At 38.8% G+C, this 13,441-nt stretch overlaps 2 protein-coding genes across 2 annotated transcripts in view; both read right to left on the bottom strand.

Moving 5' to 3' along the window:
• Positions 1-8,927, bottom strand: part of LOC100890874 (heparan sulfate 2-O-sulfotransferase 1) — a 62,914-nt gene extending 53,987 nt beyond the window's left edge. The window contains exon 1 of the mRNA XM_030997114.1: positions 7,809-8,927. Within this exon, the coding sequence (XP_030852974.1) occupies positions 7,809-7,932 (124 nt within the window). The 5' untranslated portion in view covers positions 7,933-8,927. The remainder of the gene's footprint in view (positions 1-7,808) is intronic.
• Positions 8,928-11,352: 2,425 nt separating this feature from the next.
• Positions 11,353-13,037, bottom strand: LOC115929249. Its single transcript, XM_030997888.1, has 2 exons — positions 11,548-13,037; positions 11,353-11,513 (listed from the first exon to the last, which is right to left on the bottom strand). Exons 1-2 carry the CDS (start codon positions 12,900-12,902, stop codon positions 11,486-11,488), a joined length of 1,383 nt encoding a protein of 460 aa, XP_030853748.1. The 5' UTR covers positions 12,903-13,037; the 3' UTR covers positions 11,353-11,485.
• Positions 13,038-13,441: the final 404 nt, after the last annotated feature.

Raw genomic sequence — 13,441 nt, 5'->3', positions numbered from 1 at the left:
ACAAAAATTCGAACAATAACAGTTACAATAAAAAAAATGTTTACAAAAGTAAATAAATAGAAAATCATGTACAATTATATCATATCATACGATAAAAATGTACGAAGCATACAAATAAGATAAGAAATGTATAGTCAATATTTTCCAATAAATTAGAGAGGTAATTTAGGAGGCAGGAGACCACCATCGTGAGCTGTCACTAGGCGCGTCTTCATCATCTCGAGATTGCCATCATCTCGAGATTGCCAAATATCTCGAGATTGCCAAATAGCCCGCTATTTGGGAAATAATCCCGAAGTAACAAATCGCGTCTGCACTATCTCGAGATTCGACCTCGAAACTCGAAACTCGACCTTGAGAAATTAGCTCGAGATATTTTGCTCAGCGTTAGCGTGTATTGCAAATCTTCAGTCTAGTGAAGAGTAAGACGCACGGGGACAAATAGCTGGATATTTTGCCAATAAAAAGGATATTTTGCAAAGTATCCCTTGGGATATTATCCCGACCAACTATCCAGCTAATTTGCTACTTTGGTCTAATGAAGACGCAAATTAGCTGGATAGTTTGCGATCGGGATACTTCAAATAGCTGGATATTTGGCAATCTTGAGATAGTGAAGACGGGCCTACTGAGTTGCTAATGGAGCTGGGTGCCCTTGCCTCTTACCCTAAAGTTTCATAGATCCCCATCATAAATCCTTACAACTACATGGATTACATTGGTGAGAAAAGTTGTCATTTTAGAGCCAGATGGGAATCAAACTCTTGAGTAAAAGAATATGATTTAATGCCCCTTTGACTGTCAATAGATGAAGGGCAAACATAACCTCATAAATCAACATTCTGAATTGATCACCTAGATAAATTTAACGCCAGTTTCCAGAGCGATTTAAACATTGCTAAGCTCTCTACCATAAATCATCCTACACTGATTTTGCAAGTCCCTTTCATCAGTCGATGATAAAGAAGCAAGAAATGAACCACAAAAGGGACTCTTTACAATTCTCCCCATGACTCAAGTCAAATGCAAACTATACAGGCTTTTTTTCTTCTGGCAGATGAATTCTATCATTCTTAGATTCTGGATGAATAATAGCTGCTATTTTTCTGTTTCACAGGGTTGAAGCACAATGCGTCTTTGAATGACCCCAGAGTCAATGACGAAAAAATTGGCCTTAAATTTGACACCACTAACAATGGAGATGAATAGAGTTCCCCACAAGATTCATGATTCATTTCAACCCAACGTACGAACAGTTCCAGGCCTGCTGCCAAGCTTTTTAAATTGTGACCCATCTTAACTTGCACACCAAGGGCAGTACATGCAGCTCAGCTCAGCTATTTCCCAGTATAAGAGTACTCCGTATTTTATACCAAGGAGCTTTTAATACATACATATACATAGTATCCCCCAGTCCACATGGTTACGCCAAGCTACAGTGATCGCCTGTCCACTAATATCTATAAATTGTCTTCATATTAAAGGGGGTGTAGCATGGCAAATACTGGTTAAAGCCATCCATGACTTCTCTTGGACAACTTCACGTAAATGAATGGACTTGAGTATGAGTAACTGTCAGCTCGCGAAACACACAGAAGTTCTCCTCACGCTTCGGTTTTGCCGCTTGCGTACCGGTATGTTGAAAGCACATGAATACTGCGGTCTCATCGTACTCTGTAGTCATATTACATGTATACCTGATTGGCCTGAGTCAGGCCACGGGAAAGACACATAGTCTTGTCAGGCTACACCCCCTTTAAGACTTTCTGTTGTTGTTTGAGTCGATGTACTGTAGATATAAAGGAACTTTGCCTTTTGCCCTAAAGAGCTAGCTTTAGCCCAAGTTGGGACTTTTCTTCTTGAATTTCTTTTTCCTTTTGTGAGATTACATGTACAGTACATGTAGGTCCCACATTGTTACCCTTAACCAGTTCTCTTACAAGAATGTGTTTTGTTTTAGTACAATTATTCAAAGGAACAGGAAATCTAAATTCAAATTACCAACTCCCTGTGTTACATCATTTAGTTATTTTTATCTTCCCTTCGAATAATGGAATAACATACATTTTGTAAGCCCAAGATACTCGTGAAGAAACTTATTGATATAATTTGTACATACCGGTACTGTGTATTGTTCATTGAAAATTAATTATTCGCGGAGCTACATTTGTAATTGCCAGCAGAATGCTTGCATCTGACCATGAACATTCATCAAACTCGCGAGTCAAAACTGCTTCATCTTTACATTATCCATGGAATTGATTCTAACACGGTATGGATTTGATTCTAACATGGTATGGATTTGATTCTAACATGGTGTGAATTTTAATAGTTTTGACATGGTGTGGCCATGGAAATCATTGTGTGGTCATGGAAAACATTAGGTGTCTATGATAATACAATCTGTTGGGTGTTTTAAAAACTATACCAGTACGGTATTACATTGTAGGCAGTGTAGAATTTTGTAGGAATTATGTCAGGTATGTCCTACATGTATCTGTGAAATCTAAACGTTAGCAGTGTCCTAATATTCAAATTATGCAAGGAAACCTGTTTACTATCTAGATTTCGCTGTCAGATACTATTGAGTGACTGATTGACTTCTTCTTTTCTTTGGTAATAACATACTTCATTTAACCTTTTCATTTTTTTTGGCTGGTGCAAATGGGACATACATGTATACTGTAGTCACTTTAAGAATATTAATATACACTGTACATGTACATGTACATGTACGTGTCTACATGTAGGCATATCTTTTTTTAAAACTGCAAAGCATTGTAGCATCAGTCTTGTGTGGTAACTGATTGCTGCCATTTTAACACTTTACAGTCAGCATCTCATATTCATAATAACTGAAATGCCTGATCAGAATATCTCATTTTAAAGTCTAAACCCATCTTACAGCTCTCAATCCTGTACTAAAAAGGTCAGTTTGAAAAAAAGAAATTTAAAAAAAGTACCGGTAGACAGATTTGGAGGCAATGGCTATGTACAAACTGTACATTTATGTACATCACATACTACAGGTGTCCTACAGTAGATTAAGTTTTATGAAACCCTAAAGACAACCCCTCCTTATTGTAAATGGAACACAGAGCACCTACAGTATAAGTTTTTAAAAGCAGTTAGTCACTGCGTAATGCCTGAAATAACAAAACATATATTATTAGTCAAGTTTTCAACATGAAATAATAACATCTAAATGTTAGCACTTCTCGTGAGCATCCAAGTGAAATGGAAGCCACGTTCAGATTTGTTCAGATGTGCCACAATGATGAATTTCAAGGGTTCACAAGTCTATGGAGGTGTCACCAGGAAACGTTCACACGCGGCTACAGTGTAGGTGTGAATGCCTCTTTAAGTTGTCTACTACACCTTGTCAAGGGTTACTCTCGGCTGAGAGGCGACTGAAGCTCTAGTCTCCATGTGCAGACACTTTTCAGATTTCAATAGCTATTGAATACATCCTTGGGTTTGATATTGCTATACATTTCTTTGAAGTTGCTTCACATAATAATAATAATAATAATAATAACTATTTCTTATATGGCGCTTTTTCAGGAGGGCCCTATCAAAGCGCCTTACAGATATACTATTACCCCGGTCATCGGATTCAAGGCTTACCCGCACACAATGTATGCACATTCTCCACTTCCTGGGGAGCATTCCATGTACAGTGTTTCTCACTTTGTTGGAAAACTTTTAACTGTGTGTTTACTGTTCAGGTGATTCAAAAGCAAGTTGAAATGCTCTTTGACAGAACTTCAGTTAAACGGTATGATACATGTCAATATTTTTCAGTGTTACCCATCTACAGTTTGTGATCTATTCATCGATGTATCACTTCACTCAATCTAAACTGCAAAGAATGGTAGCACATTGCAGAACATGACATTCAAACAGGTGTGTCTCAGAGCAACTGACCGTCTAACGTCATTTCAAATCTTACCAATTACCGGTATTTAATTTGGAGGTGTAGTGGCTGACTTCCTGAAATTGACACCATTCTCAAGAATGTCCAGGAAGGTTCTGGTACCTTGCAAAGCATTTGTGAAGTTTTGCATGTGTACTGAATTTACAAATTTTCTCATATATGATATTGATATTCTATCAAATCAACCTGCATATATGCCCAAACTGTGTAAATATTTACTCCCAAAATCCATAGATTACAGTATATCAATATGTTATTGGGTTTCAGATATTTCCCACCTCTGAAATAAGATGTAACTCTTTCCAACAAGAGACAGCAACTTGTTGTAATTCTCTATTAAATCACGGTGGATGAGTCCAATGGAAGGAGAGTGGCCAAGCACGGAGATAAAATCAATATACAGTCAGTGTACATGTACATGTTAAGATGTTCTGTTTTTTTTAATCAATTTCGTAGTTTTTGACCGACCAAGAAATTATCAATTTGCTGCAAATTCTTGACAACAACTGCTGTGAGAACTACAACTTTGAATACATGTCTGTGAGAGCAAAACTAGTAATTTGCAGCAGTCCAGAGGACTCCAGACACACAAGGCATGTCCTTATTAGCTGGAGATTGCCAAATATCTTGCTATTTGAATTATCTTGATTGCATATTATCCAGTTAATTTGCATCTTCAGTTGCAATTAGCGAGATATTTGGTTGAGATAATCATCCCAAGATATCTTGGGCTAGTTTGCAAAATATCCCGCTATTTGCCCAAAGACTCGCACTATGCGATAACGTTGAGCAAAATATATTGAGCTAATTACTTAAGCTTGAGTTTCAAGTTCGAGGTCAAGTCTCGAGCTGATGAAGACACTATTTTTATTTCTGGCTTATTTCCCATATCAGAAGTAGCAGGCTATTTGGCGATCTCGAGCTGATGAGGAAAGGCCTATTCATGAATGAGCGATTATCCGAAGATCAAAAAAGAGATTGAGGGAAGGAGTCTCAACTGGAATATGGTAGGGTACCGGCAGTCATTGAACATGGGCCGGCCGGAGCAAGCAGCTCAGCTGAGATAGCAATCGGGCGACCCAGTTATGACAAGTCTTCAACAAAAGATAGCCCCCAAGTCATACATCCTGAGGACGTGGAGGAAATCTCACTTCGTTTGGTCTGCTTGATTAACTCGGGATTGCATTCGATGCACGTATTCAAATCCCCCCACCGATCATGAATGCCCAAATATCTTGTTTGCTACTTCGCATTATAAGGGGAATATGAAAATCAGGGGCTTAGTAATATTGCAGGCTGTTGTAAGACAGGAATTGTATGCTGACTGAGATCGAGCAGTACACTTTGTCACCAAGGAGGTGTTAGACCCATATGTTCACAAATCTTGTCATGATTATTTGGACTGGTTAAAAGTAGATTTGAGGATGTGCCTTGAATGCAGATCTTAGGATGTGATTTAAATGGAATCTATTTCTTGTATCTGTAATGTCATTTTCCATATCATACCAATTATTTTTGACTTAGTTTTGTTATTCAAACATATTAAGACTGGAACAGATTGCATATTTCAGCAAAGTCAACAATAAACTGGACTTTATTCAAGCTTACAATGCTTTTACAGTGCTGTAAAATGTAAAGCACTAAGGTATCATAATTCCTCAATCTTGACAGAAACAGAATTGTGGTTGTGTAAAACATACAGGTACATTTAGTTCATTATATTTGAATATACATGTATACACTCTGAACGTACATTAACATTTGAAACATGAAACTTTGAAACAGAGAATGAATTGTCTTTAAAAAATTGTACACTGCTGTACATTTTGGTACAATACATGTACAGTGTAGATCAATGACCACACTTTGAGAAAGTTTCCTCCACAATGGCATTTTAGTTTTGTCCAATTTTTGAAAACCCCTATGCTTTGATTGATATCTTTTCTTTCAACTTGCATCAATGTACAATGTAGGCAAGTGCTATTGAAGGGGAGCCAGAACTAGAACATCATGATAGAGGTGTTGTGGTCGAGTGGATACGTCGCCGGACTGTCGATCACAAGGTCCGCGGTTCGAGTCCCGCCGCTGCACTAATGTCCTTTGGCAAGACATTGATCTACATTTGCCACACTCCACCCAGGTGAAGTAAATGGGTACCTGGTAGGAATTTATTCTTTGAAACGCAGCGCGCGTAACAGCTGCACTGCTAAAGCCAGGGTAATTATGCTGCATTATTGTAGAGCGCTTAGAGACTTCTGACAAAGTAAGTGTTAGGCACTATATAAGCACTGTAATTATTATTATATTCATGACAATCTTTGATGCAGATATTTCAAACTTTCATTTCCTAGATAGCGCTTAGAGACTTCGGTGGTAAGCGCTTTATAAGTAACGTTTCTATTACTATTACTATTATTATTATTATTATAAAAAGAAATGAGAAAAATGTATGGGAGAGGACTATTATTCCGGTCTTGGAAACTAAAAAACATTTAAAAAATAATAGAATTTATAAGAAAAAAACAAAGATACATGTAATGTTCTCAAAAGAAAAAAGAAAAATCGCCGAGATAATTTCACTTTTACAAATTTATAGCAAATCAAGAGGAACTCCTGTCAAAAAAAGCAACATAAGTCAATTTTTGCTCTGAAAGAGAAAAAATTGGCATCATCATCATTCACGAAGGCTACAAATTACTACTCAAATTGTCAGCAGATGTTCAAGATGATGTGATGATACTCATGATTCACAAGAGATGTTATAAATAGTTAAACCCCCTCCTTTTCTCTCTCTTTCTCTCTCTCTTTCTCTCTCTTCTTCTCTCTCTCTCTCACTCTCTCCATGTTTCTCTTGAAAATAATAAATAAAAATAGAGGTACATACATGTATGTACCTGCAATGTTAAAAATGGTGTGTGAGTCAGTTGAAATGGGGAAAGAGAGCAGTGTCACTTCATTATTTGACCATCTGCCATTCAGCTGCCAATTGGAGCAGCACATTCCACAGTATTTAAAAGTGTCATCTTGTTTTCATTCTTCTTGAAAGAAATCTTGGAGTTATTTTGAATTGAAGTATTTTGTCAAATCACTGAGCTCTGTCTTTCCAATAGAGGTGCAACAACTATTTCTAATTTGATTTTTTTGTAATCTTTTCTTTCTATCTTTTCTGTACTCTGCACCAAAGAGGGCATGCTACATATGTAATCAATCTTCTCACATTTTACACAAAAATATATCTTACAAACATTCATATTGTAAACTTGATCAGATATTCTATACCTGTATTATTTTCTTGCATTACACTGTAGTCTGTACCTTTATTTGGCCATACAAGACTTTGGATTGCTTTCAAGAATTAATAATGGAATCTCTTGTTTTTACCCCTTTGATCAAATTTTTCACTCCTTTGATCAAGTTTTTCAATGGGATAACCTGGAAGTCAAAAGGTTGGCAGACTAAAAACAAAACATATCCAGTATCCTGAGAATTCTCATTTTAAAAATTTAAAACAATTGTAAGATAATAAATTGAGAGAAGCATGTCATATTTTGTAAATGCATACATACATGTACATACTACATGTAGTGTACATTCCAGTACTTGCAGGCATGGTATTAACATCTGGTTGTAGAAATCATTTTTTGTTTCTTGAATGAGTATTAATATTAGTCATAATTTAACATAAAAGGTGTACATATGATATTGTAATTTATATTTCTACACTTTACATGTACATGGAATGTGAGAAGAACATGTTAATCAGATAAAAATAATGCATTTCCTAGCAAATCATTATGAAGTGGTACTTTATTCCGTGATGAAAAATTGGCTTTCTTTTTCTTTCTTTAAATCAAGTTTATTTAAATCTTACCTTGTTCATCATGAATATCTTGCACTCGGAACTCTAGGAATAGCACTGCTAAAATGAAGATAAAAACCAAAATAAAAAATCCACTCCTGTAGTGCATCAAGGCTCGTAAAGGGATCATCATCATGGTTGATTGTATCAAAAGATGGATCTTCAGCAAAACTCTGGGTGTATAACCTTTGTCTTTACTTCAGATTCTGTTGTTAATTCTCCCCTCCACTTCAATTTCAGCAAGAACACTCACTGACAGTCAAGGCCAGGTTAATCATGTTGAAGCAATAAACAAATAAAATAAAACTAAAAGAATGAAACTGGTATTGTCAGTAGCTAAGTTCAAAACTGACTGAAGGATGCCTTCATGCGGAACGAGAAATACATGTACATGACATAAACTTGAAGTCGAAGTTCAGAAAAAAAACTATTGACAACATGTACCAAGTACTATAGAGTCTAGACGATATAGTTTACTGTCCAGTGCAATACAGCTCCAGCAATAATAAAGTCAATGTCAATGATGATGTCTGACTCTGACGGACTGACACTTCACTCCTTCAATTCAAAGTAAATTATGGAAAAAGCGTAGAAATTCTGCTTTAATATACAGCAATAATGCCTCTTTTAATGGCAAGAACCTTTGAGGTTGGTGATGAAATCATTAACACCGAGTGCATCGCCGATTTATGAGCATCTCAATTCAACTTCAACCAGGCATGTATACGGAATTACGAACACGAAGCACGTCCACCAGCGCATCCGTTCTGATGATTGAGCTGCCAGCTCGCCGGGAGCCAAGGCGCGCTTCACGGTCCTCGATCCGTTGAGATGAATGAGTGAACTACCGCTCAACGACAGGTGTAACGTTAGATTTTCAGCACAAACACCATCTTTCGAAATAAATGTCAGGGCATCGGTTCAGTGTGGGATACAACCAAGATGAATTAGGTTCTCTTTCCCAGGATTAGTATCATCTCGCTGAGAATACTTAGAAGGAACGTGTTTAGCGTTTTGACCCTAACCCAACGTACGCGACAACCAGATGCTAGTGATTGTACGTTTCGGACAGATAGATACCAACTTCCAGCATCACAACTCTTGTTATCAGTGAGTGATGTTGAAGTTTGCACTGAAGTTTGCAGATCATTTTTTCTTCAGAAGACGGCGCGGCGTGCGTCACGCTCGAACGATCATCTGAAGTAATGGACTATTTTGTTCATCATGATCACTATGGTACTATTATACAGGCGCGGATCCAGGGGGGGGGGGGCCGAGCGGGCCTTGGCCCCACCCCCCCCCCCGCAAAAAAAAAAAAGAGAGAGAGAGAAGGAAGAAGTGAAAGGGAAAGAGGAGAGAAAGGGAAAAAAGAAGAGGAAGAAGAAAAGAAAAGAGGGAAGAAGTAGATCGGGGGGGGGGGGGGCAAAAGGACTTGCCTCCCAGGCTGTTGCCCCCCCCCCCAATCAAAAAATAAAAGAGAAGCAAGGAAAGGGAAAGAAAAAAAGAAAAAGAGGAGATACAAGAAAGGAAAAAAGAGGAAGAAGAAAAGAAAAAAAGGGGATAACCACACAACAAATCGTCTTCTTTCTCTAATGATTTAATGAAACGTAAGCTTCCGCTTAGCGCGGGAGGAAGAAAACTCAATTCAGACGAGGATTATTTTTTGGGAACGGTACAGCAAATCGTCTTCTTTCTCTAATAATTTATTGAAATGTCAAAGCTTCCGCGTTTCGCGGAGGAGGGAGGGGGAAATCGCCCCTCCCTGCACCCACCCACCCACCCCCAATTACGTCACTGCTGGTCACCATTACGAACCAATATTTGGCTCGCATAATTTCAAATTTTGCCCCCCCCCCTAAGAAATCCTGGATCCGCGCCTGATGTATATAATTATATACAGCGGCAACAGTTTTAATATAAAATGTAAGTTCTTCTTACTTAAATCATTTAGTAGAGTCAAAGTGTGTAGACCCCGCTGATATTTTTCGGGGACAAAGGTTTTTAAGTGTTTTTGAGTTGTTTGGAGGTCAATGATTAAAATTAGCTTGGGTAGTCCCCTCCTAACCCCCGGCAACTCTTGTAGGGGTCAAAATAAGGTCAAAATGGGGTCAATAGGGGGTCAATTTTTTTTAATGCCCTGATTATGTTAAAAGACATGTCAAATTGTTTGTCTCGTCATACTGAACAAAAAAGTGTACATGATCATATACCCCTGACCTCCCGTTAAGAAGTTATGGCCGGAAAAGTCAAAAGGTCAACGAACTTTCATTTGAGGGCAAAATACACTAAAAGTGTTAGGATCGATCAATTTTCATGTTTTTTGTGTCTATTTATATGTATTTTGATTTTGAAATTTGAATGAGACAATTTCTACTTAAGAACACCGTATTCAAAAGATATAAGGGGTCAAAATAAGGTCATTTGGGGTCAAATGAGCTCCTTTGGGATCAAAATACACTAACAGACTTAGGAGTTATTTGTGTCAAATTATGTGTAAATTGATGAATAATAGTGAATGAATTTTTTTATTTTTTTTAAATTTAGAAAACCATATTCAATTGATGTAAGGAGTCATTATAAGGCCAAAATGGGGTCATTTGGGGTCAAAAATGTTTAATTGACCTAAATTGTGCTGTAATGCACTCTCACACTGAATGAGAAAGAGCAGTTTCATTCTAGGGTTAAAATACGATAGGAGTGACAACAAAGCCATGTTCATTTTTTTTAAGTGTCACAATGCAGTTTACATGTAATTTAACTGGTGGCCACAATGTCAAATTAGCTTGATTGTTTTTATCTGCCCATCAGTTACATACACAACCCTGCGCTCTCTTACTAGGTATGGTAAATGTCTTAATTTGTTGCAACATACCTTTAAGGACGGATAGATGTGACAAATCAGAGGTTCTACGCATAGTCGGAATCTTCAGAGACAGAGTCTTGATCATTATTATCGATATCCGAATCGGAGTCAGACTGTGGAGATTGGTCATCTGCTGGTATTAGGTTGGTCAAACGTGTAGGCAATGCAGGCTTGGTGTATCGAAGTGGGATGCAGTTGCCATCTTTCATGTGCCATCCATGGTGGAGAGGTGATGGAGGAGCATCTGGACTCCTGAAGTTCAGGAAGATGTATGCCTGATAGTTGGCTCGTCTGACCTTCATCTGATGTGAGTCGCAATCAGGTGGCATTCTCTGTGTTGCTTTTTTCTTCATACTCTCCCACTTCTTTGCTCTTGCCTCTGCTAAACTTGTACTAGTTTTGTCTTTGTAGATGAACTTAATTGTGAATTGCTTAATGTCGATTTGGGTGTCTTCTGATACAGGCAGCTGTTTCCCAAGTCCTAGGAGCAAACTCCTTCCTCCCTCTGACTTCATTGCCGATTCAAAGATGGATGGTTTGCCATGGCCATAGAAGCCAGAGACAGCGTCTGCACCAGTATGAACATGAAAGGGGACAATGACATCTGCCACTTCAGGACTGCAAAGCTTCTTACAGTCATAGACGAAGCCCTTCCTCTTGATGCCTAATGGTCCTTCAATCTGATGGGCTGCGTATGCTGCTAGAACCATAACATCTGTGTCTTCTGCATCGATAACAACAGTGTCTTCCACACCTGACTGTCTTAGTTGGTAATACACATAGAGAAGGATGGTGTCCGCTTCTGTGTGTTGGCATGTGAATTGCTCTAATTCTGTGCCCTTCTGCAGATCTGAGCAACGATCTCTCACTGAGTATATATAAGTCATCTCTGGGTGTTCTAATGACATGATCTTGAACTCTGCATTCAGAAACTGTTGGAGCCGAACTTTGTTGCCTGGATTTTTGAACATATCATTGAACAGCCTGGATGTTGGCAGTGGATCATCTCTTCTCATAAATACATTTCGGCTACCTCCTACATAAGTAACGCCTGTACGCCTCTGATGTTCACTATCCTTGATACTCTCATCTAGGTCATAGGGATCATTCACAAAGAAAATTGTGGTCGCCTTTCTGTGACGACCTGCAACTATGTTGTAAATCTTGTTTGCATAATCGCCCCACGTGTAATCTGTACCATCCTGCTTCTCTCTATCCTCTGCTGATGGAGTACTAAGTCTCCAAATGAATCCCATGTCGACGAGTGCAATGTAGTTGTTAAGCGAGTTTATCTCCTCAAGATTGAGCTTGTCAACCAACTTTGATTTCATCACCTTTCTCAGTGTTCCGTTCACGTTAAAGATAGGTAGACATTCATCTGTAACACGATATTGCATTACATCGCTCAGTCGAAATGTGTCCTCACATTTCTGAGCAAGAGAGATTACCTCTGTCATGGCCTTGTTCTCCATTGCATCAGTCTTTGTAACCCGAGATGTTCCTTTAACAATTGGTGGCTTGGTGAAACTGCAGCGTGAATTCCTGTGCATCGTGTCATCAAAGTTCTTCTCATCGGAAAACATCCTCTCTTTGAAAAATGATTGAACAAGCACTTCACCATCTTTGTGCGCATTCTCAAAGTCAACGACCAGCTGATCGGATGCCATCATACCAGACTGCAGAGACCTCAATGTTGGCTTGGTCTCATCAAACGGGTCACAGTCAAACTCACCCAGGCATTTGTCCAGATCTTGAACCCCTTTCTCATCTCTCTGCAGTCTCTTCTTGCAATTTTCTCTGTGATCCTTGGAAGAGTCTTTGAGGTTTGCCAGTACATGCAAGGAGTTTCTCACTTTGTTGCAAGCATTTGTGGGTTTTGTGTGTGCAAGTAACATCTTTTCGTTCTTCAAGATATGTTTCCATCCTGCTTTCATCTTTGAACCCTTGTTCATGGTCATCTCTATCCATAGATTTAGGGGTAAACAGGAATATGGTTTCCCGGTCATTGATTGGGAGAACAACCCCTCTTTCAAGTAGGTTTCCTTCTCTTCTGGTAGACTTGAGATCTCGAGCCAAAACTCAACCAGCCACTTGCTGTATTTGTCATTATCGTAGATGCGCAACCATGGAAACATCATCCTGAGAGAAGCTTTGAACGAATCCCAGTCTTGTGTCCGCAGAGCATGTATGTTCATGAGCAGTATTTCCACCATGTCCATGAAGCTTAGCCAGAACCTAGCCATTGGAGAATCAGATGCTTCAACGCTTTCAAATGCCTTTGTCACAAAAGATGTCAATTCTTCATTTTCCAGGAGATCTGCAGCTGCTGCTTGCAACTGCGCTTGTGAACATGTAGATGGATTTTTGAGAATCTCAAGGCTGACATTAAGTTCAGGTGACAGATCTACCCCACTGGAAAGTTCATGTCGAATGACTCTGCGTATGAGTACCTCATACATGAGAGTGAGACATCTTATGCTCCTGTTGTAGTGCTTCCCACGAAGTGCCTGGTCAACCGAACCTTCTGCGATGATGTCTGCTGCGACAAGAATGTCAGATAATCCCGAGCCTTGAAAGCGCTTGTTGATTGCTGATATGAATGACAATTGAGTGTGGAATGGACCAAGGACAGGGAGGATAAGCTCAAATTTGGCTTGATTCTCATTCTTTAGTTGTACCATCAATGCATACACAGGTTGGTCACCAACAAACTGAATGAATGGCATTGACTTGGCTACAGCTGCAGAAACCATCCTACACATGACCTCATGAACTACTGATT

This window comes from Strongylocentrotus purpuratus, unplaced genomic scaffold, assembly GCF_000002235.5.
Source record: "Strongylocentrotus purpuratus isolate Spur 01 unplaced genomic scaffold, Spur_5.0 spur5_scaffold_4, whole genome shotgun sequence".
Lineage (NCBI taxonomy): Eukaryota > Metazoa > Echinodermata > Echinoidea > Camarodonta > Strongylocentrotidae > Strongylocentrotus > Strongylocentrotus purpuratus.
Note: the sequence above shows the minus strand (reverse complement) of the source record. Positions and strands in the feature narration are given on the sequence as shown.